The sequence below is a fragment of the Rhinichthys klamathensis genome, unplaced genomic scaffold (genome assembly GCF_029890125.1).
Source record: "Rhinichthys klamathensis goyatoka isolate OS25496 unplaced genomic scaffold, OSU_Roscu_1.1 h1tg000504l_1, whole genome shotgun sequence".
Lineage (NCBI taxonomy): Eukaryota > Metazoa > Chordata > Actinopteri > Cypriniformes > Leuciscidae > Rhinichthys > Rhinichthys klamathensis.
In genome coordinates this window covers 897243-911327 of record NW_026606985.1, presented here as the reverse complement: position 1 = coordinate 911327, position 14085 = coordinate 897243, and the positions used below count along the sequence as shown (strand labels likewise).

The following is a 14085-nucleotide window of genomic DNA, read 5'->3' as shown; positions in this document are numbered from 1 at the left end:
TTTTACTCATGAATTCGGCTAAATGTACAGTGTATATAGTTTTTAGGCCCGTTAAGAGTTTTGTTGACGTAAATCCCGCGTGACTGATTCTATAAGTTTAACCGGCGAGTCCGTCAGACGAATCTGTGATGGAGTTATTCTGTCACGAACATGTCAAACTGGACTCGAGCTCTCAGATAAAGTCCAGACCGGTTCGGGCGTTCAGAGACGCGGTTCTGATCCAAGACAAACGGGTCTGTCAGAACCTGCTGAGCTCGGAGAGACCGAACATCGTTAAACCCGGCACCGAACAGACCGACGTGCAGCCCTACATGCGGAGAATACTGACCGGGTGGATGCTTCAGGTGAGGACACATCAGAACCGAACACTAACTCCAATCATAATCATTTTATGATGTCTTATGATCATATTCTGATTCACTGGTTTGAATCACTGATCAGATTATGTTTTATGAATCGTATTCTGATTGACTGATTCGAATCACTAGTCAGATTATGTTTTATGAATCGTATTCTAATTCACTGATTCGAATCACTAGTCAGAGTCTTATGAATCATATTCTGATTCACTGTTTCGAATCATTCTAATCAGATGATGTCGAATGAATCATATTCTGATTCACTGATTCGAATCATATTGTTCAGATGATGTTTAATACATCGTGTTCTGATTCACTGATTCGAACCATTCTGATCAGATGATTTGTTATGAATCATATTCTGATTCACTGATTCGAATCACTGGTCAGATGATGTTTAATACATCGTGTTCTGATTCACTGATTCGAATCACTGGTCAGATGATGTCTTGTGAATCATATTCTGATTCACTGATTTGAATCTTTCTGATCTGAATCATCAGAGGACTCATGTGTGTTGTTCTTGAGCAGGTGTGTGAGGATCAGAAGTGTGAGGAGGAGGTGTTTCCTCTGGCCGTTCACTACCTGGACAGGTACATGTCCCAGAATGCCCTGCGTAAATGCCACCTGCAGCTTCTGGGAACCGTCTGCATGTTCCTGGCCTCCAAACTCCGGGAATCGGTTCCTCTGAGCGCCGCCAAGCTGTGCGTGTACACGGACCACGCCGTCACCGTCCCAGAGATCCTGGTAAGGTCATGTGACACAGGTACACGTACAGAGATTACATTAATGATATACAACTGTATACAATACACAAAAAATATCAACGATATGTTCAATGTCGTTTTAGAACTAAATAACGTCACTTTTAGGCCCGTGAAAACTGCTCAAAACTCAAGATTAAACTCTTCGTCTTCTGCAAGGTATTGTGGGTAATATTAGCACAGATGCACTCTGGCAGAATAGTTCTCTGCCGTTTGCGCCTCTGGCATAATGAAGAAAATATAAATATTAGACAAATTTAAAATAATAAAAAAAGAAACATATATTAGAAATGTTACCTTGGCAACTAGCTGAAATAAAATAAGTTTTAGTTGAAGTACTACAATTACTAAAATTAAACTGGAATTGAAATAATTGAAAGCTTTAGTTGTTATCGTTATTGAGTTATTTTAGCACTCCGACCTCTACTAAACGACAATGAGAACGAACTGAACTGAACTTAAATACAATACAGTCTACTAAAACTAAGAAATTTGAATAGAAATATAAAAACCGAGCCGTTAAAAATGACAAAAGCACATAAAATAAACTTTTGAATGTAATAATAAAATTTTAAAATAAAAGCTAATTAAAAATATTATTAAATACTATAACAGTAAATAAATAATGCTTAATTATCACTGATTTGAAGCGTTGTAAGATAAAACACATTCGACATATTCACTAACATTTTAATTTTAGTTCAAGTTTTAGTAATTTTGTTTCGTGTTTTGTCATTTTTATTTTTTATTTTATGCCTATAGTTTTTATTTAGTTCTAGTTATTTTAGTACTTCAACCTTTCATTATAAAAATGAGAAATGTTTCCATAGCAATTAACTGAAATAAATTAAGTGTTACGTTTTTTTTAAATATTTTATTTTATGTCAAGTAATACATTTTTAAATTTTTAGTTGTAGTTATTAACAATAATAACCTTGTAATAGATATGCTAATGAACTAAATTACATGGCTGGTTTTTATTTAAGGGCGCGTTTATGACAACGCTGTATAAACGATGTGCGACGTCGTCCTTCGCGTTTTTCCGCGTACAGACGCCGAACGCTTAACGAAAACCCTTTGAGCCGCTGTATCTGCTGTATTCCTCCAGGCCAGTAGGTGGCGATCACACTCTGTAAAAAACACTTTTTTATTACAAATTCTACAATAGAAAACAAATAGTACCAACATGTAAAACAAGAACTGGAACAGCCGCCAGAGGAGGGAACAAAAAAAAGAAAGAAAAAAACCCCAACAAGAATTACAATAATAATAGAAGAAAAAATAAGCGTATAAATAAAGGAAATAGAGTACAGTAGAGTATCTGAGCGGGTGTAGCGTTAGAGCAGAAGATGCGAGTGTGTGTGATGTCGTGTAATGTGTGTGTGTGTGTGTGTGTGCAGCAGTGGGAGGTGCTGCTGGTGTCGCGGCTCCGCTGGGATCTGGCCTCAGTGCTGCCCTCTGACTTCCTGGAGCTGTTACTGCAGGTGCTGCCGCTCGAAGTGCAGAACCACCCGGCCCTGAGGAGACACACACACTCCTACATCGCCCTGAGCGCCACAGGTACACACACACACACACACGCGCGCACACACACACACGTGCGCACACACACACACACAGACGCGTCAGCAGCTTCTCTGTCGTTGATCTGCTCTTTGTTGGTTGTATAAGCGGTGCGTCGCGGGTGAATTAGTGTATTATCCCGCTGTTGTCCTCTGCGCTCGAGGGTCATCAGCGAGTCAGCGGTGTGAGCTCAGCACTGAAGCTTCACGGCACACGTGTGGAGTTTCTGTGTTCACACCGCCGCCGCCTTGAGCTTGTGGCCGCTGTGGCGGAGCAGGGAGGAGAGAAGCGGCACAACAGGAAATGGAAACAGAAAAAAACAAGCAATACATTGAAGAAACCTTTTATAATGACAGCATTTTTATAACCGTTTTGGTCACATTTGGTCGGGAAAAAAAAGAATAATTAGCTATTATTATTATTATTATTATTTGCATTAGTGCAATTGGTCAAATCGGTGTTACCGTGAGCAAATTTATTGCATTCCCGCTTAAAGGTGACCTATAATTCAAAATTGAATTTATCTTGGTATAGTAAAATAACAAGAGTTCAGTGCATGGACATGACATAGAGTGAATCTCAAACTGGACTGTTTTCGCGTTCTCATTTAATTCACGTTTATGAAAAACACCCCTGAAAAACGGTCGGTTCTCCACACAATACCGACTGTGACGCAATAGTCGGGATCATTAATATGTACGCCTCCAAATAATTGCATAATGCCAGCCCTCAATGCCAGGCGGAACTGCGCAGCCGAAGCATGGCAGTTGCTCAGTGTGGATGTACACATGAACACAAAGTTATTTTTTAGTTCCTTCATCTGAGCCTCTGAAGAAACAATGGGTTAATTTTATTTTCTCTGGAAATTTCCAAACATTTTACCGAGTGTTTCCTCAACTTGGGCCAATACAGAGCTGGCCTCGGATCGAGCTACCAAGCAACACTTTCTGATGTGTAATTGTTCAAGTTCAGACAGGTAATCTTTCTCTCAAAATCGTTCAATACTGTTTATGCATCAGTAAGTCAAGCCAGTGACTAAAATATCAGCTTCACATCGTTTCTTTTAGTAGGATGAAAATAATCGTATTTAAATTGTGAACAAATTATATACAGAAAGCGATCAAAGAACAATCTTTCCACACAGCGCGAGTTTATCTGGACACTTGCCAAACTCGTTATGAAATCAATGACGCACGTTACTGCACAACGAAGCTCTTACTGTATTTACATCATCGTGTTTGCATTGGTGAAAGCAGAGAGAGTGCAGAAACTGCTTTGCAATGATTAGATCTTCATTCTCGCGATCAACACACTGTCATCTGCTCAATGCTCATCACGGCAACATTTTATGTGATGGGAATAGATCTAAATACTTTAAAAACATCTCACGATTCGTTCATCTCGATAGCTGTTATAGTAAAAACGTATAATAGCAGTAGTAAAAGTATTCGGGAGAGAGTTTCACATGTAATGCGTTGCTATTTCATAATGCAAGCATGTCAGCCAATCACAGCAGTGGCCGCGGTTACACTGAATCCCACAGCCAATCACAGCAGAGGCCGCGGTTACACTGAATCCCACAGCAGCCAATCACAGCAGAGGCCGCGGTTACACTGAATCCCACAGCCAATCACAGCAGAGGCCGCGGTTACACTGAATCCCACAACCAATCACAGCAGTGGCCGCGGTTACACTGAATCCCACAGCCAATCACAGCAGTGGCCGCGGTTACACTGAATCCCACAGCCAATCACAGCAGTGGCCGCGGTTACACTGAATCCCACAGCCAATCACAGCAGTGGCCGCGGTTACACTGAATCCCACAGCCAATCACAGCAGTGGCCGCGGATACACTGAATCCCACAGCCAATCACAGCAGTGGCCGCGGTTACACTGAATCCCACAGCCAATCACAGCAGTGGCCGCGGTTACACTGAATCCCACAGCCAATCACAGCAGTGGCCGCGGTTACACTGAATCCCACAGCCAATCACAGCAGTGGCCGCGGTTACACTGAATCCCACAGCCAATCACAGCAGTGGCCGCGGTTACACTGAATCCCACAGCCAATCACAGCAGTGGCCGCGGTTACACTGAATCCCACAGCCAATCACAGCAGTGGCCGCGGTTACACTGAATCCCACAGCCAATCACAGCAGTGGCCGCGGTTACACTGAATCCCACAGCCAATCACAGCAGAGGCCGCGGTTACACTGAATCCCACAGCCAATCACAGCAGTGGCCGCGGTTACACTGAATCCCACAGCCAATCACAGCAGTGGCCGCGGTTACACTGAAGACTCACAGCCAATCACAGCAGTGGCCGCGGTTACACTGAATCCCACAGCCAATCACAGCAGTGGCCGCGGTTACACTGAATCCCACAGCCAATCACAGCAGTGGCCGCGGTTACACTGAATCCCACAGCCAATCACAGCAGTGGCCGCGGTTACACTGAATCCCACAGCCAATCACAGCAGTGGCCGCGGTTACACTGAATCCCACAGCCAATCACAGCAGTGGCCGCGGTTACACTGAATCCCACAGCCAATCACAGCAGAGGCCGCGGTTACACTGAATCCCACAGCCAATCACAGCAGAGGCCGCGGTTACACTGAATCCCACAGCCAATCACAGCAGTGGCCGCGGTTACACTGAATCCCACAGCCAATCACAGCAGTGGCCGCGGTTACACTGAAGACTGACAGCCAATCACAGCAGTGGCCGCGGTTACACTGAATCCCACAGCCAATCACAGCAGTGGCCGCGGTTACACTGAATCCCACAGCCAATCACAGCAGTGGCCGCGGTTACACTGAATCCCACAGCCAATCACAGCAGTGGCCGCGGTTACACTGAATCCCACAGCCAATCACAGCAGTGGCCGCGGTTATACTGAATCCCACAGCCAATCACAGCAGTGGCCGCGGTTACACTGAATCCCACAGCCAATCACAGCAGTGGCCGCGGTTACACTGAATCCCACAGCCAATCACAGCAGTGGCCGCGGTTACACTGAATCCCACAGCCAATCACAGCAGAGGCCGCGGTTACACTGAATCCCACAGCCAATCACAGCAGAGGCCGCGGTTACACTGAATCCCACAGCCAATCACAGCAGTGGCCGCGGTTACACTGAATCCCACAGCCAATCACAGCAGTGGCCGCGGTTACACTGAAGACTCACAGCCAATCACAGCAGTGGCCGCGGTTACACTGAAGACTCACAGCCAATCACAGCAGTGGCCGCGGTTACACTGAATCCCACAGCCAATCACAGCAGTGGCCGCGGTTACACTGAATCCCACAGCCAATCACAGCAGTGGCCGCGGTTACACTGAATCCCACAGCCAATCACAGCAGTGGCCGCGGTTACACTGAATCCCACAGCCAATCACAGCAGTGGCCGCGGTTACACTGAATCCCACAGCCAATCACAGCAGTGGCCGCGGTTACACTGAATCCCACAGCCAATCACAGCAGTGGCCGCGGTTACACTGAATCCCACAGCCAATCACAGCAGAGGCCGCGGTTACACTGAATCCCACAGCCAATCACAGCAGTGGCCGCGGTTACACTGAATCCCACAGCCAATCACAGCAGTGGCCGCGGTTACACTGAATCCCACAGCCAATCACAGCAGTGGCCGCGGTTACACTGAATCCCACAGAGACACGCCCCTTCAAACAGAGCGTTCAAATCAGAGGCTAAAAGCAGGCTAGGAAAAATGCCATTTATTTCTAAATTATGATTATTTTTTATCTAAAAAACATACTAACATTATAAGGGTAACCCAGGAAACATTATAAAATAATAAAAAAAAACATTCTAGGGCACCTTTAAAATGAGCGTTCGCAAATATTTCCAATGCCTCGTTCTTTTGTAACTATAAGCAAACGGCGTCCTGAATGAGAGGAAGCCAGCAGCGGCGGTGATGAGCTTCTCCTGCACTGTCTCGGAACTAATGTTTTGGTAGGAACGAAAGTTTCCATCGGATGTTTCTCCGGAATCAGCAGCGCGAAGGACGTCTGTATCCGATTGGCTGCTGGCGCTGTGGCAGCTCGCGGCGGCGGCGGCGGTGTCTGTGCACAGTGATACACTGCATTCATTCATATGTGAAGCATTTCTATCTGATATTTCACTTTAAGTTCATTTTTTCACACAACACTGGATAAAACTGAATGAATCACAACTGTGACTTGCAATTAATTTAGTAAATCGTTCAAGAATATTATTAAATAAAATCCTGTTATTAATGTGGATATTAATGGATAAAGGATTGGTGGATGTTGATTTTAAGGGGCGGGGCTTGTGTTGTGTGTTTCAGAGCTGAAGCAGGATTGGTGGATGTTGATTTTAAGGGGCGGGGCTTGTGTTGTGTGTTTCAGAGCTGAAGCAGGATTGGTGGATGTTGATTTTAAGGGGCGGGGCTTGTGTTGTGTGTTTCAGAGCTGAAGCAGGATTGGTGGATGTTGATTTTAAGGGGCGGGGCTTGTGTTGTGTGTTTCAGAGCTGAAGCAGGATTGGTGGATGTTGATTTTAAGGGGCGGGGCTTGTGTTGTGTGTTTCAGAGCTGAAGCAGGATTGGTGGATGTTGATTTTAAGGGGCGGGGCTTGTGTTGTGTGTTTCAGAGCTGAAGCAGGATTGGTGGATGTTGATTTTAAGGGGCGGGGCTTGTGTTGTGTGTTTCAGAGCTGAAGTTCTCGGTCTTCGCTCCGTCACTGGTGGCCTGTTCGTGTGTGACGGCGGCTGTTGTTCGACTGAATCTCCTGAAAGACTCGCTCAGCGCCGACGACCTCCTGAAACTCCTGAGGAACGCCCTGGACCTGGACATGGTGAGGACACACACACACACACACACACACATACGGCCAGTGTGTGGACCTCGACATGGTGAGGACACACACACACACACACTCATACGGCCAGTGTGTGGACCTGGACATGGTGAGGACACACACACACACACTCACACACACACACACACACACATACGGCCAGTGTGTGGACCTGGACATGGTGAGGACACACACACACTCACACACACACACACACACACATACGGCCAGTGTGTGGACCTCGACATGGTGAGGACACACACACACACACACTCATACGGCCAGTGTGTGGACCTGGACATGGTGAGGACACACACACACACACTCACACACACACACACACACACATACGGCCAGTGTGTGGACCTGGACATGGTGAGGACACACACACACTCACACACACACACACACACACATACGGCCAGTGTGTGGACCTCGACATGGTGAGGACACACACACACACTCATACGGCCAGTGTGTGGACCTGGACATGGTGAGGACACACACACACTCACACACACACACACACACACATACGGCCAGTGTGTGGACCTGGACATGGTGAGGACACACACACACTCACACACACACACACACATACGGCCAGTGTGTGGACCTCGACATGGTGAGGACACACACACACACACACTCATACGGCCAGTGTGTGGACCTCGACATGGTGAGGACACACACACACACACACACACTCATACGGCCAGTGTGTGGACCTCGACATGGTGAGGACACACACACACACACACACGGCCAGTGTGTGGACCTCGACATGGTGAGGACACACACACACTCATACGGCCAGTGTGTGGACCTGGACATGGTGAGGACACACACACACTCATACGGCCAGTGTGTGGACCTCGAAATGGTGAGGACACACACACACACACACACACACATACGGCCAGTGTGTGGACCTGGACATGGTGAGGACACACACACCTTCATACACACAGGAGAACATAATCATGCTTCCCTAAACCACAATAGGACAGGGTCAAAATTAGGACATAAAAAATCTAAATTATGAAAAAAAGTGAATTATGACAAAAGTAATGACATATAATTTAGACTTTTTATGTCATTACTTTTGTCATAATTAACTTTTCGTCATAATTTGGACTTTTTCTTATAATTACAACTTTTTGTCAATTTTGAATTTTATCCAAAAATCAACTTAATGACATAAAAGGTCAAAATTATGATATAATGTCATAATTTCAACTTTTTTTCATAATTTTGACTTTTTATGTAATAATCATGACTTTGATTTATTTAGATTTTTAGCTTTTTTAAGTAATAATTATGACAGTCATAATTATTACATAAAAAGTGAAAATATGACTTAAAAATTCAAAATTATGAAATACTAAGTCACAATTATGACATTAGAAGTTGTAATTATGAGGAAAAAGTCAAAATTGTGACAAGCCACAATAATTTTTTGATAAATTTCTAAATAGAGAAAAAGTCGAGAAAAAGCCAAATATGACATAAAAAGTTTAAATTATGACATATTAATTTGACTTAGTCAATTATGAGATTAAAAGTGAAAATTGTAACATATAAATTAAAATCATGAGGAAAAAGTCAAAATCATGACATACTAAGGTAGAATTATGATGAAAGGTTGAAATAGTGAGTGTCTGTGGTTCAGGCTTCTCTGCTTCAGTGCTTCTCGTCTCTGGAGGAAACCATCGGGCTGACGCTTCCGTCTACACCTGCGGTCCGGGACGCCCCACCGGCTGATCAACTCTAGCTTCTTCCCAGTGTTCCCAGTTCCACTGCACTGCTTGACCACGTTCACGTTCGTCTTTACCTAGCAGATGTTCTGCTGTCAAACACACACGCTGCTGATTTTAGTCAATGATTAATTCTACGATTGACATGTAACTTTTCTCCATTTTAAACTTGAAATATGTGAAAATAAAATATGAGGATGGTGAATGCTGGTTTGCTTCTAACACTGACCTGGTCAATCTCACACACACACACACACGTCACATTTCACCCGGATATCAGAAGAAAGCCTTTTTGCATTAAGACAATTAAGCGTATTTTACATAATGAGATTGTTTTTATGACAATTAAGCATGTTTTTGTCCAATTTCACACAGTTCTTAATAAAAATCAGTGTAAATTAAATTCAGAAAAACAAATGCTACCATGATAAATGCCTACTTTAAAATAATCAATATTTTTGCATACTAATTACTAGAGGGTGTTTAAATGCAAATGTAAATAATAATGCAAAATTAAGTGTAAAATCTTTTTGTCTTTATTTTAGGGTAAAACATAGCTGGGATACTTTTTGACAGGTTTGGAAATGGAAATGATTAAGATAAGAAAAAGTATATTTTCAGGCGAGTTAGTGAGTTTTTATTTGTGCATTTTCTGGTTTCGGGTCAATTTTAGTACATTTTTTATTTACTCTACTTAAAAAAAAAAACATCTATATAGTTTTTCAGTGTTAGTTTTAGTTATTTTAGTACATCAAGTTAAACTAAACAAAAATATTAAATGTTACTAGCTAAACTGGCAACTAGCTAAAATATATATTTGTTGTATTTTATATTTTATTTAATTTCAATTAACAAAAATGTTCTAGTTTTAGTTAACTAAAATAACACAAGTGTCGGGTCAAACTACCACTTCAGAACTTTCATTATTATTTCACTTTTTAAAAACTGCAACACATTTCTCACACACTAGTGTTTAAAGTCCCCCTGTAGTCAATAATGTTATCCCTCAAAACTCATCTTTGATCAGCAAAATTACATATTTAAAAGTTTTTTCTTTGAAAAATGTCTTCATGCCTTAAAATATCTTGAATGTAACTCGACACCCTTGCCTCATTTAGTATGCACGGTTCTATGAATATGCAAATGAGCCCCGCCTCCACTCACTCAGCTCAGAGATCCACTGGTTGACGATCACACGTTGATCTGATTGGTTACAAGGTCGTTTGTGACGTCAGAAACACCAGCGATTTCAAACCGTGTTTTTGAGACTGTCTTTGGTTCACTGCAGTTTTAAGCAGAAAATACTCAGCAATGCTGTCGACTTATGAACTTACACATGGTGTGTCTTAAAGCGTATTAAAAACACCACATAGACACATAAACAACATTAAACGCTGGATTTTCACCACAGGGGGACTTTAAAATGTGAACTGGAAAACAGTCTACGATAAAGTAATTTACTGTTATTCAAAAGCTTATCATGGGAACACAAGAACAGACATTCAAAGCGTTTTCAACTTAATTTGTGCTGTTTTATTGGTCCACTGATTCAAGCAGACGTCAGGGCAGATAAATCAGGCACTTTGGCAAGCAAGCATACAGAAACTCAAACAAATATGGCACCAAACAGAAGAAAACCCTTCATAACCATGAAACCCCATGAAAAGATCTCACTGCCGCTCCAATGGACTCTTACCAATACTGTATGAAGAGTTTAGAAACTCAAGACAAGCAGATTTACTGATAAACACCCTGTTATGACACTGAAATATCACTCTTTCCCATTCTTAGCTTGCCTTTACAACTGGAAGTAAACGTCCAGTTGCCCAAAACCATTTCAACACATTTCTCAAAAGGATTTGGAGACAAAAAAATCCGCTTTTAGTGTAATCCTTTTGTGTGGGGAGGTCACGGCGCATTTCACCATCCTAATAAACTCCTATCTGCACAATTTAAACATGTAACTAAAGTCTAGACTACATAAAAAGTCATAAAAAGACAATAGTTTACTGTATCCGTCGCACACGTGTCATTTATGGCATGTTGTAAAACTCAGAAATTTGCGGGAACAATCTTAAGGACTTTAGTCAATCTTTGCCAATTGAGACCTCTTGAGTTCTTGTACATTTGTGTCATCTACCACCAATATTCACCTTTAAAACAAACAGATGATCTAAATTCACAATGGATCTTTGGTACTTTTTGACCCTAAACAGTCAGAAATTGGCGGGAACGATCTTAAGGAGAGCTTTAGTCAATCTTCGCAAATTGAGACCTTTTGAGTTTTCCTGCACGTGTTCTTGTACATTGTTGTCATCTACCACCAATATTCACCTTTAAAACAAATTCACAATAGATCTTTGGTACTTTTTGACTAGCCAACACCCTAAACAGTCATGTGACTGTCAAACATCTCAAAGGATAACAAGTTAGTTGTTGATTGTTGATCATTTGACAAAATAAAAGGCACTTTTCTCAAATCAAGTCTACATTATAAAAGCGGTTTTGGTTGCAAACGCACCAAAAAACTGCCGTTCCCTCGGAATGAAATGTGTCCCAAACGAGTCTGTCGCACAGGACTTCCTGTCCTCTTGAAGACCCACTTCCTGTCTGACCTGAAGCCGTTCCAATACCAGCATTCCTTTCCTTGTTTTGTTTCCAACTTGTTTTCCTTTCTAGGCACAACAGAGTTGCAGATTTACCAGCGTTCGTCAGGAACGCTTCCAAGTCCTTTCCTTTATTTCCAACTTGTTTACCTTTCTAGGCACAACCGAGTTGCAGATTCTGCACTTCATAGTCGTGGTCCATCTTAGCTAGCAGTCGCTCCCAAGGCTTGCTTGTAAGTCCGAGTGACGTTTTCGCAGTCGGAGATTGAAAACACGCTATCGGACACTCCTGCACGATAGCAAGCTACGTCCATTTCCCAGTGTCCCTTGAGCAGAGTCCCTGGCCCGTCCTCTCTTAAGTCGAGGAGATTATCAGCGGATACGCATCCTCGCATTCTTCGTCTCTCCATCGGAGCGTCGGGAATCTCCCGATCGGGAAGGTCAAGTCTGTCGAAAGACTCGGAGGAGAGAATGCTGTCCTCGCTGATTGCTCCACTCGGTCGGGACTTGTTGACCACCGAGGGCAAGGAAGGCGAGAGCTTATCCAGAGATCCGAATCCCTGGAGTCCTCCGGAAAACTTGCCATGGCGTTTGAGGATTCCCTTGCGGTTCTGCGCAGGCGACGCGTTCCCGAGAGTCCGCCCGGAGTCGTAACTCTCCGGGGATGAGGAGTAGTATCCCGACTCACCTTCGGAAGGCTTCTTCAGGATGCCTTTAGGAGGTGGAGGCGGCGGAGCCAAAGAGTTCTTGGTTTTCTCCTCCAAGGGTGTAGCCTGGGAGTCCCCGGGAGCCAGTTTCTGTTTTAGACTTCCACGCTTCTTCAGGATGCCTTTAAACGGGCGAGGTGATTCTTGCATTGTTTGCGAAACGTTGTTTTCTTTGCGCGACCTGCGTATTGAGCGCTGTCGCTGAACTGGTTCTCCTCCACCCGTACGCAATAGGCAACGCATCTTAGAACCGTTTTCCAGGAGAGGGCGCGAGGTGCGGCGTAGCCAGTCCGCGATGCGAGTCGGGCCGCTGGTTTGAGACGCTACATGTGTCGGACACACCGATGCGGTGTCGATCTGAGCCTGTAGGGGGAGCTGATAGCCCCAGTTGAGCCACCAGTGACCTGCAATCTCATCCAGTGTAGCTCTACGATCTGGGTTCACCATCAACATCCAGCGGATCAAACCACACGCATCTGTGGGGCGACAAAGAGCATTAGCATTGGATTTGACAACAGGGCAACAAAATGTAATTTTGTAAAAAAAATATATATTTTACTCAGTTTATTAATGTTTTTACTCAGCATTTGTGCATTTTGGGGATGATTTATTATATTTTTTAAGACCCACATTTCTAACTACTTTCATTCATGGGGATAACATGGATAATATGACATGGTTTAGTGTAAGATTTTGGAAAATGCCGTTTTAATAGTTAAAAATTATCACTTTAACCAGTAGATGGCTGCAGAGCTCCACTATTGGACTAAGTTTTTCCAGTTGGATTCATATCTAAATATAATGAAATCACAATAATAACAATAAAAATAACTTTTTGTCATGTTTTGTACTTGTCAAAAGATGTCTTTCATTTAGTCAAATAGCAAATAATGGAGCTCTACAGCCATCTACTGGAAAAAGTGATTTTTTTTACTTTTAAAACTGCAATTTTTTTTCATTAAAATATATATATATATAATAAATCCTCCCAAAACTGCACAATTGTGGAATAAAAACATTAATAAACCAAGTAAAAAATTTTTTTTTAACATTTTGTTGCCTGGGGTCTCTTTTTTTTCCACACTAACATAAAAAAAACAGATATCATTCCAATTTTTTTTTTATTTGTAGATCTAGAAAGTGTTGACAACTGTACAAAGTCTCGTGCCATTTGGACAAAGAGAACTTTTAATTTTATTTCAGCAAACGTCATTTGGGGTCAAAAAGAGCTACTAATGTCTACTAATGTCTACTAATGGCTACTAATGGCTACCAATGGCTACTAATGGCTACCAATGTCTACTAAAGGTGTGTTTGAGCCAAACTCTGCAGAAAAGTGGCGCTCCAGAAGCAGGATTGGAGTCATTGGACACCCCTGGTCTCCAACATTAGACTTTTGCCGACTGGAAGACTTTTGGTGACCATCCCTATTCAGTGAGAGTTGGCGATGCGATGTGGGCGTGTCCAGCAATGTGGCGTGGTTTCAAAGG

General features: G+C 43.0%; 2 protein-coding genes across 3 annotated transcripts in view; one reads left to right on the top strand and one right to left on the bottom strand.

The window, feature by feature from the left end:
• Positions 1-128: 128 nt before the first annotated feature.
• ccnd3 (cyclin D3) lies at positions 129-9487 on the top strand. Its single transcript, XM_056237985.1, has 5 exons — positions 129-344; positions 891-1106; positions 2524-2683; positions 7380-7522; positions 9198-9487. Exons 1-5 carry the CDS (start codon positions 129-131, stop codon positions 9297-9299), a joined length of 837 nt encoding a protein of 278 aa, XP_056093960.1. The 3' UTR covers positions 9300-9487.
• Positions 9488-11936: 2449 nt separating this feature from the next.
• The window catches only part of nuak2 (NUAK family, SNF1-like kinase, 2), a 32588-nt gene continuing 30439 nt past the window's right edge, over positions 11937-14085 (bottom strand). Inside the window, exons 6-7 of one of the 2 annotated variants that reach the window (XR_008804162.1) lie at positions 12039-13071; positions 11937-11953 (exon numbers count right to left, since the gene is read on the bottom strand). Coding sequence is in view for 1 of the 2 variants with exons in the window: in XM_056237980.1 (XP_056093955.1) it covers positions 12092-13071 (980 nt within the window). In the remaining variant the exon portion in view is untranslated. Of the gene's footprint in view, positions 11954-12008; positions 13072-14085 lie in introns of those variants that run through there. The other variant, XM_056237980.1, reaches the window with a different exon arrangement.